A 14,152-nucleotide genomic window follows, 5' to 3' on the forward strand; every position below is an offset into this window, starting at 1 on the left:
AGATTTATAGCATTTTGCTCTTGTTCAGTAATGATAATCTTAGTCTCTATTAAAATGAAGTCAATGATCCTTTTATACTCTTTTATAGGTTAAACTTTTCCCACTAATGAAATGAGCACCTTGTCTGTGCGTTAGTATGCCTCTGCTTCTTTTAAAAACTGTATCTGATAAATGTTACCAAATATGGGCAGCATTTATGATGATCTTCCTCAAAGAGTTTCCATTGATGAAACACTTACCTTATCTCAGAAAGATAGAGAAATAATGCTCAATCTCAATATCTCCACATTTGGGTGGAATTTGGGAGAAAGTACAAACAAAATTATTATTAAGTTGCAATACCATCTGAAAATTTTCCAACTCACATCACGTGTAGAAGACAAGCCTTCACTATCCTCTGGACCCAAGAGTTTCTTCATGTTTTCCTTTATGTTTTCTTTTCTCTGTTGTCGGAAAGCTTTCTCCTGGTCACACAGAGCCATACTAAATCGGAGGTCTGGGGATGAACTGTGTATAAAATAGAGATCATGAACCAATGTCCTTAGTAGCCTTGTATTTTACATTATACATGTAGGTCTAAATAATATATAGTCATTTTACAGGTTCTTAATTTTTTTATAAATGCTAACAACTGTATGTATTCTGCAAATCATTTTTTTCTCCATTGAACACTTCATTTTTGACATTCATCTGTGTTTATAAGTAGAACTAATTCACATATCTTTACTATTATGGAGTATTTTCATTATATAAGTATAGCACAATTTATGTATCCATAAATATTGACATTATGTCCAATTTTTTTAACTACTACAAACAGTACCACCACAAATGTGTGTACATGTGGAAAAGTTTCCTATAATACATGCTCTTTAGAAAGAGCACCACATTAAATCATCACAATGCTTATAAAGCACTTTTATTTTACAAATGAGTAAAAAAGTAATTAGAAATCTTTCAACCGTTAACAAAATTAGCAAGTAGATATTTAAATCCAGGACTTCTCATTCTGGAGCTCATGTTCCTTGTAATACACCATGTTGACCATTATCTTACATTAAGCACAAGAAGCATGATTTTTAAAAGATCTACAAATAAAGCAATGAACACATGTTTAGAGGATATCAGTACAAAAATATCTAAAAGAAATTCAAAACATTTTGAGTAATTTTATAAATATAGTAACAGAAGCATGGTTCGTGTCTTCTTTTATGTACTATCTTTAACTCTCTAATTTCTTTCCTGATTTTATTTTATGTTTAATGGAAGACATTCCATGAAAAATTGAGTTTTTCTTTAATGAACATTTCATTTTAGAGTCAAGAAAATTAACATATAAAAATAGAGTTTGTTTAAAGTTCACTGTAAATATATAGTAAATTGCTTCTGGACCCATGTATACTATTTACCTGAGGTTTTTTCCTACATTTTTTTTTTCATAATTCTGCTTTAGTAAAGCATAATATTGTCCTAATTACACCAGTGGAGACTTTTTCCCATGAAAACAAACAGCATTACTTTCATAGTCAAGTAACAAAAATATTTCTAATCTCACACTAAAATATACCACTTGTAAGCAAGAATCAATGTAATGCAAAATAACACAACTAAAAAAGTTGGGACTGTCTTTTGATACATCCTGACATATATTGAAGGACAGTAGTAATTTATGTAATAATTTTCCAAGTCGAATCAACATTTTCTAGGGATCAAAATAAGAGAGAGAAATACCTAAACCCAATGTCAATGTATCCATCATCATTCATTCAGCACATCATAAGATATGAGAATGCTACATGAATTTTGTGTTCATGTAAATAAAATGTGTACTAATAACTTTGGTAAAACCCACTTCAACAGGCAAGTTCAAAGAGATGCAGAGAGATTGAGGGAGGTGGGATCTATTGACCTCAGCATCAGGTCATAGATGAGCTAATTCTCAAGGCAGGCCTGACTCCCCTAAGACTCACCATTTGAAAATAAATAAATGAATTGCCAACATTCATTTTTGGAGGCCACTTGGAAAGAGCAACACATGGCATGGAACTTTACCATTTGTTTTCCTGCTGATCATTATGAAAGACAGTCTCAACTTTTAGTTTTTCCTCTTATAGTTTCCTGTGTATGTTCACTGTCATGTTTTTTAATACCTGTTTGAATCAACAATGAAAAATAGGCTTCAATAGCTGTATTTATTTCTATAGGAATAGAGATTTAACATGAGGGAGGGCCCTTCTAAAGCTCTTCTTCTGACATTTATGATTTAACCACCAAAGTACCAGAAAACTAAACAAAGAATATTAGGGTTTTTTGGTTGTTTTTTGGTTTTTGTTGTTGTTGTTGTTGTTGTTTTTATTTTTTAATGCTGCAGCTATAGGAGAGAGCTAAAGAAAAACAAAGCACATTTAATGCATTTTTGATACTCAAAGCCATCAGAATGATTTCATATATTAAAGGTATTCTCTTCAACAATTAAAATCAGTGGATCACTCACAATTTTTTCCATCCAACGAAATAAATGGACTTACCAAACTTCAAGAGACATTTCCAGAATCATTTCAGTGACCTAGAATAGATATATTAGGCAAATTAGGTCATAAAATGGATGTGTACTATATGTGATGCAAACAAAGTCAAAATAATTTTTGAGTGACAGATTATCTTTAACCTAAAAATATACTAAAAAATAAAAGTAACACAGCTTCATGAAGACCCCAAATTACAGGTGTACCTCAATAACTTTTTGCTATTTTTAATGAGATAAACCTACTTTATACATCATTTACGCCATGCAGCATGTGGGGTCTTAGTTTCCCCACCAGGGCTGGAACTCATGCCCCCTGCAGTGGAAGCATGGAGTCTTAACCACTGGGCTGCCAGGGAAGTCCTATACATTATTTTAACAAGAAAAAGAATTGCCTTGGCATGTTTGTTTTCCTCCTTCATTAAAAAGAAGCAGTGCATTCCAAAATCATTATTCAAAAATCGTAAAAATTTCCTGAGATCTAAAAACTACAAGATGTGTATCATTATTCAGGCTGTCCCTGGGCCTCAAAATCAGAGGCCAAAGTTAAAGAAAGCCTGGGTGAAAATTCACACTTGCACATTTGTGACAAGTGCAGGCCGGAGTAAACTGAAGACAGAATGGCTATCCAAGGTGGACAGCAGGACCCAGGGGCCAGCCAACCGTGGTCAGCTTAAAAACATTTACAATGGGATATGGGGCTCAGATTTTTATTTTCTCAACACTGTGTGAACCAACTAAACTTATGGGAGGACTCCATCCTGCCAGTGGGCCAATTTAGTTTTAATGAAAAAAAAAATCACTAATATCCACAGAGAAAAGAGGTATTAAAAGATGTCTTTCCAGAGACTATAAATCTGTTGTATAGAAAGGCCTTCTCAACACCATCCCTGCCATTAGTTATGAATAATGTAATTTTAGATTGTTACGAGAACCAAATGAGAAAACGTTTCAAAGGTTGCTGTACAGTCGTAAGATGGTGCCGTTATTTTTATTACATCAGTTACCATAAGAATATAGTTAGAATGAACCTGTTGAATACCTTAAAATAGAACAGAACTAGGATATGCCTCTTAAAATGGGAAGAGGATATTTTTTGAGCCAACATAAAATGCTACAGATTATTGGCTTTTTCTTTTTTTGGTTTCAGGGAATGGAAGAAAGCAAACTAGAAGGAGCTTTCCAAAATGCTAAAATAAGTTCATGGATAATTCTCAGTACTGAATTCTATAAGTAACAAAAAGGTATGGAAATTATCTGTACAAAAATTTGCCTCTCCAACTAAATAATAAGCTCTCTCTTAAATAGGTCTCTGTTACTAGTTCATTGCACAGTATTTGGCATACAACATACAATCAATAAGTATCTGTTGAATTACTGTGCATATGTGCGTGTGGAGCGGGAGCACATCAGGCATCTTTTTCTGTCAAGAAATATCTCATTGCTACTAGAGATAAAATCGTGGGCTGGTCCTACCCAGACAGCAGTTCCTATGTATGGAATTCTATGAATGTAAATATTACTTTGAAGTTAATAAAATAATCAAGAACCCCAGTACAAACGGAATCATACATGCCCAGATGAATCGTAGTTCAGTTTTAATCAAAAAGGTGATTGGCTTCTAAATAATTAATGTAATTGCCATGCATTCTATCAGTGAAAGCATTGCTCAGACCACATCCCAGCACATCCCCATTGCCACATTTCAAATGCAGTTTTTCCCAAAGAGGGCTTGAAAAACATTTTATATTGAATGAGGTCACCTCAGATATTTAGTAAGAAAAACAAGACATGAATAAAACAGTCTGCTTGTTTTAAAAAAAATACATGAAAGCTGCTATTAAAATGAGACTAGATTTACTGTTTTTATCTCCAAAGGGCAAAGCACCAAGGAAGAACAGAAATTAAAAGAACAAGAATACAACACAATATGGAGTCTTCTAACAAATGGAAAGATTCAATGCTGGAATGGGCTTCCTAGTCCCACGTGCCATCTCATGACAGAAAGTGTTTGGGGAAAAGCTGGCTTCTCAACTGGCAGATCCCTAAACATTTTACATTTTAAAATATCTGATACCAGGGAATTCCCTGGAGGTCCACTGGTTAGGACTTCGCACTTTCACTGGTGAGCGTGAGGGTTCAATCCCTGGTCAGGGAACTAAGATCCCACAAGCTGCGTGGCACGGCCAGAAACAAACAAATAAACAAACAAACACCTGGTGCTTGAATATATCTATTGCCTACTTGTCCCAACAGTTTAATAAAAGGAAGATTAACTGTGCTATGTTTACGGTATTATTTGTCTTCTCTATAAGAATGTCCCTTCTACATCCATCTGCAACATTTCTTGGCTAAGACATTCATGGTCCTAGACTGACTGATAAGATGCTTTAAACAAACTCAGGATGAGAGAGGAGAAGACACAGGATTTTTCTGCCATCTGGAGTGTTATAGAAGGTGCTGCCATGGTTCTTGTCACATAGGTTGTGATCCTTACTTCCATGTGTTGCCCAAGTGGACCACCCACAACCTGGAGGAAATTTTAAACTCTCCCATTTAATACACTATGTTCAGACATGCTATGAAGACAGACATTCACAATCTCTCTGCATCTTTCACCCGGAACATGTCATTCAGATAAAAGAGCCACAAAAATATGTACTTCCTGTGAGGCATTAAACAATTACTGTAAACTTCTTCCCACGCATTGTGTGAAGCATCTCTGCATCACACTCTTCCAGGTGGCTTACAGTATCAAGGCAATTAGAAGGAAAGGTGATCAAATCTCCCTGGGTTTCCCCAACCCCATAATACTCAGCCAGGAACAAGGACAATGAGAGAACTCCACCTCTTCTATGAATTATTAACATAAGAAGCAGGCTGTACTCCTTGCATGTTCTTAGAAGAAACAATAATCTCTTCTTTGAATTCCACAGTGGAAAGCAATTTTAGACGCTTTACAATGGGAGATGTTCAGTTGGGGAAAGGGAAAGGAACTACAGGAGAGAAACTACTTAAAAAATTTCAGACTGAAAAATAGTTTTAAAAGTATCTAACCTACTAATTCTCTTGTAAGCTTCCCAGGGTCATTTTGAAATAACAAAGCTAATGCAACAAGTATAATGCCTGGTATTAAGGAAGTCCTTTAAAATTATTATTTCCAAAAGATGCACACAGTCAAATAATGTTTAACTTGAAAATCTATCCTATTAGTAAAGAGCTCTTCAAATATGTCATGCCTTCTCTTATTAAAATACTCCAGTATTTACAAACTTTACTTTCAATAAAACTTTCTTTTGAATTCTGATCCCTCCTGAGTTAATTTACTCTTCCCCCTGCTGCCCCTCCCACTTGGTAGAAACTAAGAGCAACTCATCACCGTGTTGATTCAATAATCATTTATATCTTTCAAGAGAATTACATAATATTTTCACTTTGTATTTACCTGACCTGTGCAAAATAACAAATAAAATTATATCCAAGAAAGGGGGTAACTTTTACGAAGAATCATGTTTCCATAAATTGTAATTTCATCCTATGAAGAAGGAATCAGATGTAGATCTAACAAGCAGGCAATTCAAGAGCAGAGTGGAAATTACAATCCCACCAATACAAACAAGGTCACATCTAAATATATTCTGCATCTCTAAAATTGAATGATACACTGTTAAAATCATCTTTTTAAATAGATATGGTTTTTTGATAACACTAAAAACTAACATTTTTTTGACTGAGATATAATTGCCATATAACATATTAATTTCAGGTATTAACATCATGATTCAATATTTGTATAAATGCAAAATGATCACCACAGTAAGTCCAGTTAATATATCTAATTTCTTAATAAAATTAAAGTACCATTTACTACCAGGAACCATATATTCCATCACCCAAGAATTCAGGATAATTGTGTCCCCCCAAATATCTCATACAGTCTTAAAAGATTCGAAAGATTAAAAAATACACTACTTTCCCTGTAGCCATGTTTCACTCTATCCCACAGAGTTGTCTTCCTTTTATTTGACAACAGTCTCTTTTTTCTTAATTTAAGGCCCCTTTTCTTTACATGGACATTGGAAATTCAGAAAGAGTTATGTAATCATCAGCTATCATACAATAAACCAGATTTCCTAGAGCACTACTACCAAGCCAAAATACTATCTTTTTCTCCAAATGGAAATCTCTCACATTCTTAAGTTTTTCTCTTTTTTAAACTTCATTTACTTTCATTATGCCCGTCTGAGCACTTCCCAGGTTTTCTCTATTTCCTGTAAGTGCACTCATTTATCCATTCATTCAAAAATGAAAGTGTCTGATGTGCGTCAGGCCAGGTGGGCAATAGTAACTCGGCTGAAAGTGTTCTAGTCCCTGATGGAGCTGAGGTCCAGAAGAGGACTCCAAGGATACAAGAGCACTCTAAAAATGCCCTGTAATTTAGAAGTTATAAACTGCAGAAGTATCAAAACAGACTCACGTTTCCATTGCTAGTGTTCCAAAATAAAAATGCATTCTCTCATAAAGCCAGGAATTGTTTGACCTATGTCTGAACTCTGCCCTGTGTCAATGTAGGGGCATTCACATCTAAGCCAAAGATCTCCCAAATTTCTCACAAAATTATATATTTCTCGTTTTCCCTCCAAAGTCTGCTTTGTCTGATTCACTTTGCTAAACTGTACTCTTTGTCTTCACACATCAATACATGGTTTTCCAATGAAATCATCCTGATGCTAACTCGCCATCAGAACTCCCATTTTTTTAAAGCGCTGTCACTGTCTCTTCTATAGATCTCTCTCATTTGTTTTCAGGTTTTAATCAGGAATGTGCAATAATCAGAGAAAGCATTCAGCCAAAATGAGATACCACAGAAACCATGACACATGGCTATTTTTAAATAACAACATTAACTTCTAAATAAATATGTCAAATTAAAACACCATACAGTGGAAAATCAGAGGCTAACCTCCTCAGAGTATTGGCCAAGATAAAGATTCATCTAGAGAATAAAGAAGTGTGATTTTTCCCTGTCTAACTTCAAAATCTTAGCATGTTCATGGATTTTCTTGCCATGGGCTGCTTTGTTTACACAAAACACTAAATTTGGAAGAAACTCTATCTTTCTGCTTTACAATGGGATACTGCAACCCAAGGCCACACTTAATATATTCAGTAATGGGTGACTCGAGCATTTCTGGTTTTGAACGGTGTTGAAACAAATGATTACCAAATTTATGAGCTCTACCTGTATATAAATAATTTCATTTCGGTCAGTAAGTTCAAACAAATAAGTAAGTGTAATAGCTAAGTCAGTTTCATGAAGCACTTGACAAATAGTTCAATCTGGCCAGTATAATTAAAATGAGAATATCTAATATGTATTTAGTGTTTACTGGGCCAGGCACTTTTCTAAAATTTTCCAAGTATTAACTCATTTAACCATAACCACAACCTTTAGAGGTAGGTACTATATACAACTCTGTTTCACAAATGGGGATGCATGGTGAAGAGAAAAAAATAACTCATCCGACATCACACAGTGAATAAGTAGCCGAATCATGATTCCATCCCAGACAGTGGCTGTCTGACTCCGAGCCTGGGGTCACAAGCTGCACGTCCCACCAGTGTCTCTCAAATGACAACACTGACACTCTCTAAACTTAGGATTCCAACAAGCATAACCTAATTCAGATTTTATAAACGTTAGCTGGGACACAAAACTGTGGATCCAAATTGGTTTTCTCCCCCCTACCCCCCCAAAAAAATAGGAAAAAAAAAGAGAGAGAGCACATTCTAAACCTGAGTTAAATGATAAATCATAGTCTCAGGAAAAGCTGAAAAAATTCCTGCTTTCCAACTTTAGCTGAGCCTCACTGCCACTAAGCAACCATTCCATTCCACTCTTACTGACACATTAAAGCTAATGCTACACTTACTTTGCTCAAGTCACCCCTATTCCTCAGACCTGCCACTTTCGACAGAGGGTGGCTGCTACAGCTGCATCAACCTTCTTGTTTCCAAGATGAAACATTCTCTATCTTTACCTACCAACTTTTGGCTTACTAGTCCTCCTGAGGAAAAAGTCAAATCCTGTTTGCTCAAAATTCCCCATTCGCTAGTCAAAAACCTTCCATGACTCACTGCTATCAGCAAGATAATATCTAAACCCAGCATCCTGAACTTGAGCTTGGCTAAAGTTTGACCCCCATGTACCTGTTCTTCCCTCATGCACGAATGCTTGGCTCCCCTGGCACTTGTCTAGACACCATTTCCTGAACACGCTTGTCCTGTTCTAGTCTTGGAACTGTGAGCAAAGGCTCAGGCTCTTCTCTTCACCAGAATGGCCTTCCACCCCTTTAGTGATCCAACCACATCCTTCCTTTAAGAACAAGCCCACGCCACTGATATCCACTGTAACCCAGAATGGTCCACTGTAACCCCACGCCCCATCCTCATCTCCTACCACTCTCCCTACTACTCTTTGTGCCCCAGCCGTGCTCTGCTCCTTGCTGTTACTCAACAAGCCAGGCAAACTTCTGCTTCAGGACCTTCCTACTCAGAGTGCCTCTACCCTCAGATACCATCAGAGATGCTTTTCTTAGCCAAGGTTTTGGAACTGAATTTGCAACCCTCTTCACACACATATTCACACTCCCCTCTCCTCCTTCCTTGGTTTATTTAGCACTTACCTCTATCACTATCCAACATAGGTATCCTTTACTTATTTATCTAAGCAGAATAGTGAGATTCCAGGAGGGTAGGGATTCCTATTTGCTTATTGCTGAATAGGTAGTGCTTAAAAACTGTCTGCCACACAGTAGGTGCTCAATAGTTATTTGTGAAATGAATGTATGGATGAATAATTCCTTCTTATAAGTCTAATTGTATACATTGTCTACACAATCTATTTGGCACTTACAATTATAATTGGTAAATACTGAACTCTAGTTAATGATGTGTTGGAGTGTTTAGGGGTGATGCATACTGTCGTCTGTGTTTTGTTTTGTTTTGTTTTTATTTTATAAATTTATTTATTTATTTATTTATTTATTGGCTGTGTTGGATCTTTGTTGCTGCACGTGGGCTTTCTCTACTTGTGGTGAGAGGGGGCTACTCTTTGTTGCAGTTGGGGTGTGTGGGCTTCTCATTACAGTGGCTTCTCTTGTTGTGGAGCACAGGCTCTAGGTGCGCAGGCTTCAGTAGTTGTGGCACGTGGGCTCAATAGTTGTGGCTCGCGGGCTCCAGCACAGGCTCAGTAGATGCGGCGCACGGGCTTTGCAGCTCCATGGCATGTGGGATCTTCCCAGACCCGGGCTCAAACCCGTGTCCCCTGCATTGGCAGGCGGACTCTTAACCACTGCACCACCAGGGAAGCCCCTGTAGTTTGTTTTTAAATGTATCAAGATGGGGAATTCCCTGCAGCCCAGTTGTTAGGACTCCGTAGTTTCACTGCTGAGAGGCTGGGTTCAATCCCTGGTTGGGGAACTAAGATCCCACAAGGTACATAGCCCAGCCACAAAAATAAATAAATAGATAGATAACAGATAGATAGATAGATGAGAGATAGATAGATCAAGATGGTTTGATGGATGGACAGATAGATATGTGAATAGCTGATTCACTTCGTTGTACAGCAGAAACTACACAACACTGTAAAGCAATTATACTCTAAGAAAGATTAAAAGAAAAAGAAATGTATGTGAAAAGCAAATAGAATAAAATATTAATTATAGAATCTAGGTAGCAGTTATATGAATATCCAATGTAACAATATTTAAACTTTGCATATGCTTGAAAATTTTGATAAAATTTGAAAAATATAATACCTTAGAAAGCCTTTTTTGACTATATAAGCTCAGTTGCCCAGGAACCGTTCTCTACCACACGCCTCTATTTTATCTCCTTCACAGTATTTATCACCAGCTGATGTTGTGCTGAGTATCCTTTTGCCTCCTGTTGCCTATTTACTTTCCCCATCAGCATGCAAGCTCCCTGGGTACCATGACCCACCATGTCCTCGGCTGTCTACCCATCACCTAGAATATTGCCTGGAACACAATTAGTGTTAATAAATAATTCCTAAGTAAGTAAATGAATGAATAGATGCCTCGTGAGGCTGCTTATTATATTACTTATCAGCTTATACATGAATGTCTAGTCCTTTCCAAACAGACTATTAACTCCTTGAAAATGAAACTTTTCATAGCTTTCTTAATATCAAGCAAAGTTTTAGGTACACCTTACAGGTTGAAATTCTCATTTAAAAAATAATCTATGGATAGACCAGTACTTTAAAGCTGCATAATAAAGATTTTTAGTATTACATTATCATTTTTTTCCATATCTGTAAAATGGGAAGCATTGAAAACTTCTGGGTGAAAATAGTCAAGTGAAAAATAAGATATTCTTTCCAGAGCACAGAAGTTTATAAATTAGAAAGCATCTAGAAATAAGTTAATGGAGGGACTACTCTGGCGGTCCAGTGGTTAAGACTCCAAACATCCACTGCAGGTGGTTAGGGTTTGATCCCTGGTCTGGGAACTAAGATCCCACATGCTGCCAGTGTGGTGAAAAAAGAAAAAAAAAAGAAGTTAATGGAAACCTTCATTTTAAAAATAAAGCAAATAAGACTCAGAGAGAAAGAATGACAACTCAAATATCCTAGAGGGAGGTTAGTAACAGAGAGAAAGTGAGAGCCCAGGTCACCCGGTTCCCAGTTCCTTCCCTGAGTGGGTAGAGCGGGACCTTGGGAATATGGCAATCTCCATTTTGAGGCTCCTGTTCTTTCTCCAGCTGGCTCCTGCCCATAGAAATCCCTCTATGTTGACTCAGTATGAAATTTTGGATGACAAAATTTTGAAGGAGTTTTTGTTAATAATGTCTTGGCTTGAAGCATGTGTCCTTCCTTTGCCAAACTCAACTGGTCTTTTCATCATACCAGATTGCCTTAACCATCTCCAAGAATTGTTTAAAAATTTCTTCTCCCGCATGCTTCCCTCGCAGCTTGGTTTGCTTATAATCTCTGTGTATATTGTAGACAAAAGACAGTCCTCCTCTGAAAGACAGGGATTCAGGGATGAGGAGGAGCTGGAGGGCTTGCTTAGGGCATGCCACATGATCTGGGGGGAAAATGGGGACTCCCAACCTGCCACCATGCATTTACTTTTCTTCCATTACCATCACAGGTCACCAACTCAAAGAACTGTCATTCAGATGAAAACTACAAAGGACTCTTGAGAACAGTGTAATGAAAAAAAGCTGTTCAGCCAACTGTTTCCTCAAGCACACGAAAGAAAATAATTATGTAAGCTACCTTAAATTCAGGAATGCAGAAAGTCTTTTTTAGAGCCCGGGGGTTATACACCTAAGCACAGGAAATGACAGGAAGAGAGGAAATGCATGTTTTCCTACACTATCTTCTCTTAAAATCAGTCTGTGTGTTATAGACTGAAGAGCAGAAAAAAACATTGTATTTTGGAAAGGCCAATAATGCTTATGAAGCCCTCAACAAGGGTTTCTTGAGAACCAATCCTAGCAATGTGCCACAGGTAAGGTCTGCGGATGTTATAGCATTTGGCCACCTTAACTCTCTACCCCACTGCTCACCAACATGTACCTGCCAAGCCAGGTAACTTGCCATGCCCCAGCTTGCTTTCCTCTTTCGAGACTCCATACCTTTGCAGTTTCTACTAGAAACTGAAATGCTCATAACTGCTTTTCTGCCTACTGAAGCTCTCCTCTTTACAAACATTTATATGCTCCTTAATATGTACCAAGTACTAAGCACTATATGTATGTACAGATACATCTATGTGAGTATTATATATATTTCTATAATCAATTATTATTATATATTTTATATGTAATGCTATATACTACTATGTAAACTAAGTAATATATAATCATATTTTATATAAAATTACATAAATTATAATTAAATAATTATATCTAAATATATTTAAATGTAATATACATTAGAATGTATTATTCTGTGGATATATTACATAGAAATATAATTAATTCATTTAATCATAATGATTCTCCTATGAGACATCATCCCTACTTTACAGATGAGTACATTGAGATTCAGAGGAGCTAAGTGGTTTCCCCAGGATGAAACACACGGTAAGAAACAGAGCTGGAATTTAAATACCAAACCACCTGGCTTCAAATGACAAGGTGTTAACCACTATGTTCACTGTTCAACCTGCTCAAGATCATCTACTGATACGGAGCCATCTCTGGCCTCCTCTCACAACATAATCTTTCTTTATTCTGTCTTCCCCCTGCATTCTGAACACACCTCATTGACATTTATCTTATTGCGTGGTGGTTTCTTTTTATCACATGTATCTCCCTATGTCCATTTCCATTTCCAACCCCTATCTCACCTCCCCCTAAATGAAGATAATTGAGGAAAGAGGTTCCCGTATCTTCTTCTTCTTTATATGCCTTGAACACAACACAATGGTGGGTAGACTCTAATAAACATTTGAAAAAGGAATGAATGAAATAACTTTAAAAGAAGTCAACAGAAGTGTGGGCAGCGTATCTTTCAGCACTGGATAGAAAACATTTAGAAGACATGCTTCCGGGAGCAGCTAAAGTGTTCAGCAGGGAGTGTGTGACTGGAGTGTCCTTAAGCACCCGGGTCACTCTGATTATATCAACCGGTCAGGTAGTCCTTTGGGCTTAAGTCAGTTTCTAAATAGGTATACATCCATGCAGTAAATATAAACTATGTATTCAGTCTGTAATTAGGCATGCGTAACCAGTAGTCCAGTTTCCTGACCTATAGGATTTTAGTTTGAATAGTTTAAATGATTCAGTCTCAATGAACAACACATAATTATCATGGGGGGTTCTGGGAGGAAGAGGTCATTTGGGATGGTAACAGTTAGGAAAGGAGGTAAGAGTTAAGGGATAAGCAGACTTGGGTGAGGGGAGAGATTTGTAAAGTCATTTCAAGGGACAAAAACACCAGGCTGCTCCCAACAAGAAGAAATTTATATACTAACCAGCTTTCTCAATCCTGGTCTACCAGTTGCTTACATTTCTCACTGTAAACTACTAAATTAGTTTCCTATAAAATTCAGAATCCAATGTTTACTCTGTATAAATAATTTTTCTACGGTTTTATTAATCTTAAATAAATTATTCAAATTTCAGAAATGCAGCAAACCTAGAAAAGAAAGACAGAAAGGAAGGAAGGAAGAAAGGGAAGAAAGGAAGTATGGAAGTGAGGATTTCCAAACACTAAACTCCAACTTTTCAGATTAAATAGATTTTATCTGACATAAGGTTGAAAAATAATTCTGTTGTATTGCTTACTTGGTTGAAAATAAAAGGAACCTCTTTCTTCTCTCCCACTTTCATAGAAGATATGGGAAATGTTGCTGTCCCAAGAGTTTCATCCATGACATAATTGGCATCCATTAATGTGATCTATAAAGAGTAAAAGGTAGAGCACAGGTATAAATTTTTTCTTGAATATTTGGAAATTATATCTAAAATCTCCACCATACTTAAAAAATGGAAATTTCCAAATAACATTAACAGTCACTTGCGGTCCTCAATATTCAACTGGTAACACCACTTTGTCTTTTCATTTTGAATACCATATTTGCTTCT

At 36.6% G+C, this 14,152-nt stretch overlaps 1 protein-coding gene across 3 annotated transcripts in view; it reads right to left on the reverse strand.

Annotated features, from left to right (window-relative positions):
* PLA2G4A (phospholipase A2 group IVA) overlaps positions 1-14,152 on the reverse strand; it is a 143,889-nt gene that overhangs the window by 64,733 nt on the left and 65,004 nt on the right. For all 3 annotated transcript variants that reach the window (XM_057728949.1, XM_057728950.1, XM_057728951.1), the window contains 3 exons: positions 13,853-13,966; positions 2,529-2,566; positions 366-507 (listed from right to left, as the gene is read on the reverse strand). In XM_057728949.1, coding sequence (XP_057584932.1) covers positions 366-507; positions 2,529-2,566; positions 13,853-13,966 — 294 coding nt within the window. The remainder of the gene's footprint in view (positions 1-365; positions 508-2,528; positions 2,567-13,852; positions 13,967-14,152) is intronic.

The sequence above is a fragment of the Hippopotamus amphibius genome, chromosome 3 (genome assembly GCF_030028045.1).
Source record: "Hippopotamus amphibius kiboko isolate mHipAmp2 chromosome 3, mHipAmp2.hap2, whole genome shotgun sequence".
NCBI classification, from domain to species: domain Eukaryota; kingdom Metazoa; phylum Chordata; class Mammalia; order Artiodactyla; family Hippopotamidae; genus Hippopotamus; species Hippopotamus amphibius.